Genomic DNA, 12,007 nt, shown 5'->3' on the forward strand with positions numbered 1-12,007 from the left:
TATTTTACTAGATTTTCTAGGAGATTTTTTATTTGGCAAAAAATAAGATAAAAATTATGAAATTTTAATTTTTCACTTTAAATTCTTTTTTTTTTTTTTTTTTTTTTTTTTTTTTTTTAGCATCTACAGATGGAATTTAAAAAAAATTATTTTAAATTTATAAGGATTTTTAAAGCACATTTGTATATACCATCTCCTGTTTGATTCTTGCAATGAAAAAAAAATGTGTCCTTAGACTTGATTGATTTTTCTTTAGTATTGCTAAAACTAAAGTACACTGTGTTTTAAGTATTTTATAAAGAATTTTTTTTAATTTTCTAGTCGGTTATTACTTCAAGTAACAACTTTGGCTGAAGAATTTCAAGGAAAAGGTAAGTTTTCCTCATTTGAGCAATCTTTATTTTTTCTTCAATTTGAAAAATTGTAAATAGACTTGAAGATTTTACAGATTTAAAAAAATATAAACTAATAACGTTTTTTATGACTGGAGTAACAAGTAGACACATGTTCAACTTACATGATTTTGTAAAATTTTGTCCAAAAGATTTTGTTACAAATCAGCATGATGCAAAATGAGACTAATAATTTACTTTTTTTTATTTTTTTACTTTGAATATTTATGTAGAGGGAAACAAAACTGATTAGTGAGAAATATTTGAATAAATGTGATTTTATGCTTCTGAATTCTTGAGTGTTATTTGCACAATGTTTAAGCAGATGTAACTTCCGACCTCCATCAGGTTTATATTGTTGAACTCTGGAATTTGCATGGAATTTTAAACGAAACTTATTTAATCCATGGGCGTAGTATGATCTCGTTCCATCGGCCACAAAAAGGTAGAAATCTTAAATAATTTGCAGTTGTATTCTTAGTGTCATCTGCATTTAGGAAATTTCCAGATGAGTTTCACTAGTAGATTTTACTCAGTACTTTGTTAAACCAGATAATTCTTAAAAACCAACAAAAAAAAACAAGACTAGATTTTAAGGCTTCCAAAATTCATACTAGAATTGTTTGCTAATGGAAGCAATTTTCACCTGGTCAGATAAAGATGCAATTTGAGGAATTCTCTTTTCAGGTATTGACCATGTGCATTTCCTTTACTGGAGAAATCTTTATCTTGTTCATACAGTTTTAAAGTCGATTGCCTAGCTACATTTTTCTACTCCTTAGACCAGTTTTGGATTGTTTCAACTAGTAAAATCAATCTGCACATGACTCTTCTTCAGAATCCTATCATCTTTTCCATTATGAATGTTGCCTTATTTCTTGTTTTCATTGGAGAAATAGGTATATTAGAGAACTAGGTATCACAAGCCAATTTAGTGTACAAAAATGGGTAAATATAGTAAAATTCCCTTCAATTTCAAATTTCAATATTCTGTTTATTTTTTTAAATTTTTTTTTTTTTTTTTGATGAAATTCAGATGTAAACAAAATTTAATCTTTTCTCTTTATATACTAGCAGGCTGCCCAGCATTGCTGGGTTGTAAAATACACACAAATATTATATTTTAAGTAATACAGAAACTGATACATGTGCATGCGAGTATTATGTTTTTTTTCTAAACTATTCACTTCTAAGTAAAAAAAGAAAGAATACTCAAGCTGAGATCAAAACCCCAACCTAAAGTACAATAACCATTAGACCAGCATGACACGATCTTTCAAATTTGTTTTCAAATACTTATTCTTAACATGAGTAATCTATGTGGACATGTGCATGTGTGAAACAGTTGACAAACAGATCAAAAAAAGATTCCCATGTACCAATTTTTCAATTTTGACCCCTTAGTTTGTAGATCAAAAATTTATTGAGTGTGTAGGTTAAGAAGTGTCCACACATTCTTGCTTTTATAGATATATAGATAATCCTAAAAAGGCTTCCTTCAGTCTTGACAGACTATGGATACCCACTGTAAGGGTGCCTGTGCATGAAATTTTTGTGGCAAGAATTGTGCACTCTCCAACTACATCTTTCCTGAGTCGACATTGTTGAAAACCAGTGGCAAATGGAGGTTCAAGATGACTTGTAACCATGCTGAGATAAGCGGAAAGCATATACAGCGCCTAGAATTCCCAAATTGTCACCTATCTGGTACTATCCAGATGCAATGTTGCTTAACTTCGGTGATCTGGTGACAACCGGTGTGTCAACGTGATTATTCCGTACATTATCCTACTCTTGTGTTAAGTGTTTTTCGCAGGTAACTTCAAGTTATGATTTTCGATGGTGGGCGATTCTTTTAATACAGATGTTTTTTTTAGCTTACTGCGTTTTTGCGTATATAAAAACATTCCCATCTGAAAGATAAAGAGACACTTGTCAATGATGGGCTTAATATAAGGTTATAACTTGGCTTTCACAAAAGATATCCAAGTTGAAAAAAAAAAAATGAAATTTTTGCCCTATTATCAAATTGTTTCCTTTTGCTTTTTACATGTCCCAAATCTAATTTATTGTTTTTGATTTATTATTAAAAGAAAAATCTAGTTTGATCTCTATTGTGCTATTAATTAGATCCAGTATGAATTTTTTATGTCAAAGTTGCACTTCTGTGTCATTTTTGTATATTTTTCTCTGAGAAGTATTTAATACAATTTTACCGAAGATTTAAGCTGGCTTGATCAAATAATTATTGTTTCAATTAGGAACATTAGTAAAATTTTTTCACTTGGTCAAAGTCTACATTTTTAGTTATATACTGTGAAAATTGGTTTAGTTGTTATACACATGAAAAAGTTGAAATTGCTTAAAATATCTCAGTAAATGGTATATACAGAAAAACCTTGCTGATCTAGGAAATAATCTTTTTAAATTTTAAAATTAAGCCAGGAAATTTGCCAGATAAGTATAATTTTGTGCAAGGAATCAAAATGTCATTGAAAATGTTCAGAAATTTATGGTTTCCAAGTAATCCACAGCAAACGCACATAAACAATTATAGATAAACATATTTTATATACATAAAAAGAAAAGACGTTAGAGAATTCTAAATTAAATAGTAATGCATTTTATATACAAGAAACTAAAATCTAATACTAGGACTGTTTAAAAATGAATGCATTACAACATTTCTTTGGTATTATTGTAGGTTAATACCTTCACTAAATCTGCCCTCTCCTGCCCTTCCCTCTCCAAAATGAGATTCTATCATTTTAGGCAATTATGTATAAACATTCTGGAAATCTTGCAGAAAAAAAATAAACAAAAATAATTATTTTAGAAGTTGATGTAAAATAATCTATTTTAGTGTTATTAACCTTTTTCTTTCTATGAACTGATTTTTGTGAGTTGTACTTGTTGTTCGTTGGGCAGGGGAGGGTCCTATTTTTTTCTTTTTTGACGATTGTGTGGTTTGGAAAGGGTCTTTGGACTTCACATGAGTGGTAGGGCTAAGGGCAATTGTGTGTGAACATCTTGAAAAGTTGACAGTAAACGGAAAGCAAGCAAGTAAATAAATAATTTTTTAGAATTTAGAGTAGAGAAGTTTTTAGAGGCTTTTTGTTAGGTGGGACTTACTATTCAGATTTAGGGTAAGTGGTAGGATTAAGAGGTGTCCTTTGAATTTTGGAAGCCTTAAATCTAGTCTAGGGGGATCTTTGTCACTCATACCTAAGGTTAAAGGAGGTATTGGGGTGGGGGGGCACTTGTTACTTATATGTACAGTTAATGATACAATATGTTCAAGAAAAGGCACTTTTAGGAGGTGGGCTTGACACTTGAACCTAAGGTTAGTTGTAGGATAATTATTCTTTACACTAACTTTTCAGCTTGAAAAAAATATCAAGAATCTGGAGGACTAACAGCTCTAGAAGGCAAGACGGGTTGGAAAATGAGGGATCATTTTATGTTAAATTTATATGCTAAACTGATTCCCCATTCTAAATTCTAATTTTCATTTTTTTATGCCAAGAGTTTTATGCCTAAAAAGTATTCTTTTTTTTAATTGGCTGTTAGAAAGCCATTTCTGACTAGAATTAAAGTTCTAAAGTTTAGTATATTTGAAAACCAGTATTTCTCAAAGATTTACTATTTTATAAAAGAATCACAAATCACATTAACTTAAATTTTAAACAAGTATTTTTCTTTTTATTAAGTATGTAAGTAAATTATTTTCTTTTCTAAGTGTATAAATGAACTATTATGTTTTTAAGCGTGTAAATGAATTTTTATTTTTAGATGTTATCAGTGTTGAATCTTCTATAGCAGCAGCATTCCAGTTAAAGCAGTTCAAAGATGTTTTTGTTAATAAAGTGGATCCCAGAGTAAGTATTCCCTGTCTTTCCCCCTCTACTTAGTCACCACAAGATTTTAAGATCTGAAACTATCTCTTAAGTATTTGCTAACTTTTTACATGCTAAACAAACATTACAAAATCCTTTTTCATCTTCTAAGAAATAGTTATTCTCTTTTTTTTTTTTTTTTTTTTTCTAGGCTCTATTTTCAACCTTTAATCTTATCAAGGAAGTATATTTCTACCCTGAACTTTTTACTTTGCTCTCCTGGTCAAAATGCATAATCTATGGCTGGTCATTGTCTTGCCTATTCTGTGCTAGTTAAGAGCTATTGGGTTAGACCCCAATTTTGAAGCTTTGAGGGAGTGTCAAATCATACTCTGAGGATTTATTATTTTTAGATCTATTCTGACTCTGAATGGTATTATCTGTTAAAGTCTTATGTCTTAAATAAAATCTGTAAGGTATGATATGAAACTATACTGATTTAAATGGTTTCTAAAATAATCCAACAAGAGTGGACATGCTAAAAATATTTCACTTTTAGATTTTCAACAGACTTTATCTACCATTGTGAATAAAGAGGCTATCTACTCAAATATTTGCAAATTTCTGACATTTCATTGTAACATGAGTATAGCTGTGTATATATCCTATTGACTAAACTTGTAGACTAATCCTCTACAGAGGGATAAGAAATGTGGGCCATATGCTAGCCATTGAAATTTGAAAATATCAAGCTTTCAAAGATTTCTATGAAGAAAAAAGTTAGAGCAATTGCAGCTGGAAAACAAACATTTAAAATAATTTACCAATAAAAAGGAAAAAATATTTCTAATAGAGGGAATTCGAAAGAAGTGGGGGCATTACAAAGATTAAATTCTCACTTTAGGTTGTGATGTAGTAATGAAAATATGAAAGTTATAATTTTCGTATAACTTTCAAATATAACCACTAAACTGGTTCTCTTCACCCAATCTCATCACAAGAATACAGCATCAAATAAGCAAAATCACAAACCATTAAACCCACAACAAAAGTAATAATAAACTACATCCAATCCAATAACGATTCAATTGAAAAATTTCCCCCCTCAAAAAACTGAATAAAAACGAATCAATTTTGATAGTACTTTCATTGTCATTATGACTAAACTACAATTTTGTATTGAGAAGATCCAACATAAATATCATAGTTCTCCTAACAAAAATCCATTGAATAAACCTACAATATGCAAAAATAGATAACATAGATTTAAGCTTTTAAACGTTTGAAAATTTTAGGAATTTCTTCCATTTAAGATCTTTCTCTCTTCCATCAAGAGGATGGCAGGGTCAGTGTTTGAAGTATCTCTGATTAAGAGGAGTTAAAGGATGTTGTGCAATTTTCATTATTATTTGCATATAGGTGGGGGGGGGTAACTCTCTTTATAAGCATGTCTGATCTGGTGGAGGTAACTTTATTTAAAACTTAGGTCGATTAAATTACAAGGATTTTGTTATTGATTCATAACATGATTTCATGTTAGATGATTATTATGAATCAAAATTTTTTTTTTTTTAAGTTCTATTTATTTCCTTAACTGTTTTAGGGTGTCTCTCTGGATTTGGTGGAACTCTTATATAAAGAACAGTATTACAGTCGCAGTGATATGTGGCGGATGAGAAAAAAGCTTGTAAGTTCAATTTGATTTTACATTTCACTTTATTTAACTTCATTGTATCAAATATTGTAGCTTTGCTGAAGAATCGGTCTCTGATGCAAGAAATGACTTGTTTCCTAAATAAAATTTTATTTACTCAAATATTAACTACCATAAAAAAAATAGTACAACATCCCTGACAGTCAAGTGCAGTGTCATCAGTCAAAGCCAATCACTACGACCATCTTTCAAAGGCTGATGGAAGATGCCAACATGAAGTCATAGAAAATCACATCCAGTCTAGTGAAATGAGGACATAAAAGCAGAAAAATTTCATGCCTTCACTGTCCTATGATGCCAGAGAGCGTTCTACTTTGGCATTTTCTCTTTGTATCCTGCTTCTCCAACTACTAATATGCAGAAGCTTATGTATAATGTAAGCAGACATCTTACTGTACAACTCTCTACTTAAAGTCTCTGTAGACGTGGATTTATAGTAGCCTTTTATGCCTCAGCAATTTGCTTCGTTTTGAGTGAATATGAATTAAAATTATTAAAACTAATATCCAATAATTTTAGAAATAGATGTCAAAACAACATTTTCCATAACTTGTATATGGACAGTACATGAATAAAAACAAAATTCATTTTCTGTTTATGGATATCTGGCACATATCCCCCTCTCCCATGATATTGTAAAAAAAAATACAACATAAGATGATGTACATCATTGAAGTCCTTATAAAATTTTAAATGCAGAGTTTTTTGATATTCGTATAGGATTTTTTTAATTGTCTCGTTTTTTTTTCCAGGTCAATACGTGTGCTTATTTGAACAAGAAAATAGAATTTGCTGAAATGAGGTGAGGAAATTTTGCCTAAAACTTGAAATATAAAAACTTTTTTTTTTTTTTTAACATTACTACAAAGTAATGTTAAAAAAAACTTTGATATTATGTTTCAAAAGATTTCATGATCTATCAAAAAAATTGTATTGTAGATAATGTTTGCATGTGCACACAATTGTGGAACTGCGATGTGATTCATAATATTTGGACATGAAACTTAACGCAATAATTTCAAATATGCAGCTCATAAATTATCATTCTATGGTTTACGAGAAATTTTGCTCAAATTTTACAAAGTTTAATAGATGTATCTCTTTTGCTCCTTTCATACTTTTTGCCTTAGCAATATCGAATTGGTTTGTTTACTAATCTTTTCAAATTGATTGAACTTACCTCTTTGCAGTTCTGGATTAATAGAGTCTGTTTTAGTATTTCTCTAGGGATGGAAAATCTCCATTTCTAACACTACAAAAATCCACCTTTTATCATTTGTGAATGGAATACAAAATAATTTTTATGTGGAACTGGGAGTATGTGCTTCTGCTAGGGTGGTTAATACTCCTGCATTGAAATTGCCGCCTCTTGTCCACTGCACTTCTCCATTACAACATAATAGCCCTTTTGCAAATCTTCATATGTATCATAAAACGGACTTGGAGTTTACATTCGTAATACCCTTCCCTTGACTAGAGAAACAAACCTAGAAACGGATGATCAAGCCTTTATGTGCTTTAGACTAATCATGCAACACAACATTAGCTACTTTTACTTTCTCTACCGCTCTCCCTCGACCCAAGACTGCACCATAATAAACAAAGTATCTGACAGCATAGACACAGCACTCTCCTTCGACACTAGCGCCCAAGTACATGTATTTGGCGACTTTAATGTCCATCACAAAAACTGGCTTGGATTCTCTACTTACACAGATGCAGCAGGCAGCGCAACTCATAGCTTCTCTGTATCTCACTCCCTAGCGCAAATTGTTACTTTTCCAACCCGCTTCCCTGATCAGGAAGAACAACACGCATCACTATTAGATCTGTTTTTGACCACAGTTCCTGATGATTGTGTAACGAAAGCCGACAGCCCACTTGGGAACGCTGATCATGCGGTGATAATGGTTGAAATCGCCCTAAACTCTAGACCCAAAACTGGAGATATTATAAAAAGGCTGACTGGGAAGCTATCAGAGATCTTATCAGACGCCCCATGGGGAAATATTTTTTCTCTTCCTGCTGAACAGTGTGCAACCGAGACCACTGAATGGTTCAAAACTGCAATCGAAGCGTATGTTCCCATGCGGAAATTCTATAGCAAGCCCCACTCTCCCCAATGGTTTACTTCGACTTGCGCAACTGCCATTGCTCAAAGGCAGCATGCATTCCGCAGGTTTAATCGACATAAGTCCAGTTCAAACAGACAGAAGTACATAGAAGCTAGCAGTAACGTTAAGAAAGAAATAGCGACAGCTAAGAGGGAATTTACGGAAACCACGAAAAAACGCATCGAAGCACAAAAACTAGGAACTCGTGACTTCTGGAAAATCTACAACAGTGTAGTAAATAATGGGCAATCAACAATTTCCCCACTAACCAACAATCACGAGGTTCTTTGCTCAGCAACCGAGAAGGCTAACATGCTTGCCAGTCGGTTTGCCTCAAACTCCACACTGGACCCTCTAAACCACCCCCTACCTCAATTTCCTATGCGGACAGACGCCACGCTAGACGACCTGAAAATCACCCCTGCTCAGGTGCATGCCATCATAAAAAACCTTGACACTTCCAAAGCATGTGGACCTGACCACATCCCAGCTGTGCTATTAAAAAAGTGCTCAGCCGAAGTAGCTCCAGTTCTCTCCAAACTCTACAACAAATGCCTTAATGAATTTTGCTTTCCGAGCTGTTGGAAAACTGCTTCTGTAGTACCAGTATTCAAGAATTCTGGCGAAAGAACTGACCCATTAAATTATCGCCCTATTAGCCTCCTCCCACTTTTTGCCAAAATATTTGAGACCTTAATTAACCATGCTCTAGTCCAGCACCTTACAGATGCTAAACTTCTGACCGACCGTCAATATTGATTTAGACAAGCCCGTTCCACAGCAGACATCCTCATTGTAATCTCTGAACGCATATACCATTCACTGGACAAAGCGGGAGAGGGAAGAGCGGTAGCTCTAGATATATCTAAGGCTTTTGACGGTATGGCATGAGGGTCTCCTCAGGAAGATTAGATCTTACGGTATCACTGGTAGAATACTTAACGTAATTAAATCCTTCTTAGATAAGAGAAAAATCCAGGTTGTCCTCGACGGTCGTACATCTAAACAATATGATATAAATGCGGGAGTGCCCCAAGGATCTATCCTGGGACCTCTGCTGTTCCTGATATTCATAAATGACCTCCCCGACAAGATTGCCTCTGAGATGGGGATATATGCTGATGACACCACACTCTATAGCAGGCACGACAGGAAAACAAACGAACATATATCTAAAGTAATGGCAGAAACACTAGAGGATGACCTCCAATCAGTAGTGGAATGGGGACAAAAATGGATGGTCACGTTCAATGCCACCAAGACAAAACTGGTTTCATTCAATAATTACAAGAAACCTTCTCTACCACCTATAGCAATGGCCAACGACTCTTTATCTGAGAGTACGTCTCTCAAGCTCCTTGGCCTAACGTTCACTGGAAACATGAGTTGGAACAGTTACATCGAGGGCATTGCCAGGGCCGCTGCAAGGAAGGTGGGCTCTCTCTACCGTGCTAGAAAACTTTTAACACCCGAAAGTATCCTGTACCTCTATAAGGCCACTATTCGCCCATGTATGGAGTATTGCTGTCATATTTGGGCCGGTACATCGGCTACTAGTCTCTCGCTCCTTGACAGGGTTCAAAAGAGAGTCGCAAATCTGATAGGCCCTAAACTGGCATCAAAACTTCAGCCTCTGTCCCATCGTCGAAACGTTGCATCCCTCTGCCTGTTCTACAAGTATTATAATGGTGAATGCTCTGAAGAACTGCAAGCACTTGTGCCCCCACGACGTGAACACCCTCGACAGACCCGACAAGCTGCAAAATCCCACCCCCACACTGTAGAGATCCCTAGATGTAAAAGATCCTTCTACTCCAGTAGTTTCTTCCCCAGAACTGCTAGACTTTGGAATTCCATTCCGGGTCTCTGCTTCCCCAACTGTACTGACATGCATAAGTTCAAGTGCAACGTGAACCAACATCTCGCTGCCCTAATCCCTACATAGTACCCCAGTAGATGTTTCCCCTGATAGTAGCCCCCTACACCAAAGTGGCAATGTGCCTTGTTTGGGGTGAAAATGTAATAAAAAAAAAAAAAAATAAAATAAATAAATAAATGGATTCAAGTTTTCATAAAGTATCAATTTATCTCTTTGCAATGTAATTTTAACTGTTATTACATTAAATATCATTATGCATGTAGTGTATAGGATTTCCATAAAGTCCCTTTTACAATTAAAAAAAAATATTACAATAGCAGTTGCTTAGATATTTTGACAAGATTTTTTTTTTGTTTATTGAAATTAGCAATAAAATTTTTGTATGTCAGATATTTTGGTAATGAAAGGACAACTGCTTAGGGAGTCTCTATAAAATGACTACTTTTCAAAAGAAGGCACAAAATAAAAAAGCATAATGTATGTATATTTTTTTCTCAAATTTCTAGTGACTTTATTTGGATTCCCATGTGACAGTTATGCTGTTTTTTTCTTTGTAGTTCGGATCTATATTGAAACTTTGAATGTTATAGAATATTTGGAATGTTAACTTAATTCAACAAAGCCTCAATGGCTGATTGTAGTAAATTCCTTGGAGCTTTTCTTCTCATTTCCTTATCTCTATTTTACCTATTTCCTTATGATCAGCTGTGCTAATTATGACTTGCTATCTTTCAAATCACTTTATTCTTTAGCACAGTGTCCAGAAAGTGTATCCGGAATATTTGTGGACTAAAATGTTTTGTTTAAATTCAAGTTACTTGATCCACCTCCACCATGCATACTCCAATAAAAGGAAATATTATCTCAGATTGTAATTAAACATCTATTTGCATTTTTCGATATTGTATCAAACATTTTATTCATGATTTATTTAATCTTAATAAAAAAAACTTAATTTTTAAGATGTCAAGTGAATGAACTTTGGTCAAAGGGCGAGAAAGTCACCTGTGGTGTTATTAACGATGAGACTCGGGTAAGTAAAAAAAAAAAAATGCTTCTTGAATTTAAATAAAAAAAGAAATACTATTTGTCAATTTTTTAATTGAATCTATTGTAGAAATAATTGGTAGAAAATGAATTTACAAGAACATTATTTTGGGTTTTCTTATTAAATACATTTGAATTTGATTCGTATATTCATATTTTGGGAGATTTATTTTTTTGAAGTTGAGAATAGAATATCTGAGCAAAAATAATCATTTACTTATTTTTTACTCTTGAAGGGCCTAACATTTCACATATTTGGCATTGAAAGAAAGCATTTGATTATTGAAGAGTAAGAATGCAGCTATGATAAACTCCATTCATAATTTGCAGGTAGTATACTGAGATGACTAGAAAACTCGTAGAAATGAGTAACTCACAATTCCTGGAGAATCTACAATGGTGTAATGAATAATGAGCAATCAACAATTCCCTCACTATTCAACCATTACAGCTACTGATAAGGCTAAGTTACTTGCCCAGCAGTGTATTTTGGACTCCACAAACCACTTCTCACAAATTTTCTATTGCAGACAAAACACATAATGAACTGATCATCTTTTTCCATGTCTGAGAAGTCCTAAAAAAACCTTGATCATTCCAAAGCATGTGAGCTTGATGTTATCCTTAAGTACTTACATGTTTTGTTGAGCAAAAATCTTGTTTTCCTGATAGCTGGAAAATTACCTTTTTATAGTACAAGTATTTAACAATTGCCTTTTTATAGTACAAGTATTTAACAATTGCCTTTTTATAGTACAAGTATTTAACAATTGCCTTTTTATAGTACAAGTATTTAACAATTGCCTTTTTATAGTACAAGTATTTAACAATTGCCTTTTTATAGTACAAGTATTTAACAATTGCCTTTTTATAGTACAAGTATTTAACAATTGCCTTTTTATAGTACAAGTATTTAACAATTGCCTTTTTATAGTACAAGTATTTAACAATTGCCTTTTTATAGTACAAGTATTTAACAATTGCCTTTTTATAGTACAAGTATTTAACAATTGCCTTTTTATAGT

The 12,007-nt window shown here is 33.1% G+C and overlaps 1 protein-coding gene across 3 annotated transcripts in view; it reads left to right on the top strand.

Annotated features, from left to right (window-relative positions):
- The window catches only part of LOC145300993 (GATOR complex protein Iml1-like), a 204,016-nt gene that overhangs the window by 32,120 nt on the left and 159,889 nt on the right, over nucleotides 1-12,007 (top strand). For all 3 annotated transcript variants that reach the window (XM_080144538.1, XM_080144559.1, XM_080144549.1), the window contains exons 3-7: nucleotides 322-371; nucleotides 4,185-4,270; nucleotides 5,832-5,915; nucleotides 6,695-6,744; nucleotides 10,899-10,968. In XM_080144538.1, coding sequence (XP_080000664.1) covers nucleotides 322-371; nucleotides 4,185-4,270; nucleotides 5,832-5,915; nucleotides 6,695-6,744; nucleotides 10,899-10,968 — 340 coding nt within the window. The remainder of the gene's footprint in view (nucleotides 1-321; nucleotides 372-4,184; nucleotides 4,271-5,831; nucleotides 5,916-6,694; nucleotides 6,745-10,898; nucleotides 10,969-12,007) is intronic.

The sequence above is a fragment of the Euprymna scolopes genome, chromosome 1, assembly GCF_053919585.1.
Source record: "Euprymna scolopes isolate OS-2025 chromosome 1, ASM5391958v1, whole genome shotgun sequence".
In the NCBI taxonomy this organism is placed as follows: Eukaryota; Metazoa; Mollusca; class Cephalopoda; order Sepiida; family Sepiolidae; genus Euprymna; species Euprymna scolopes.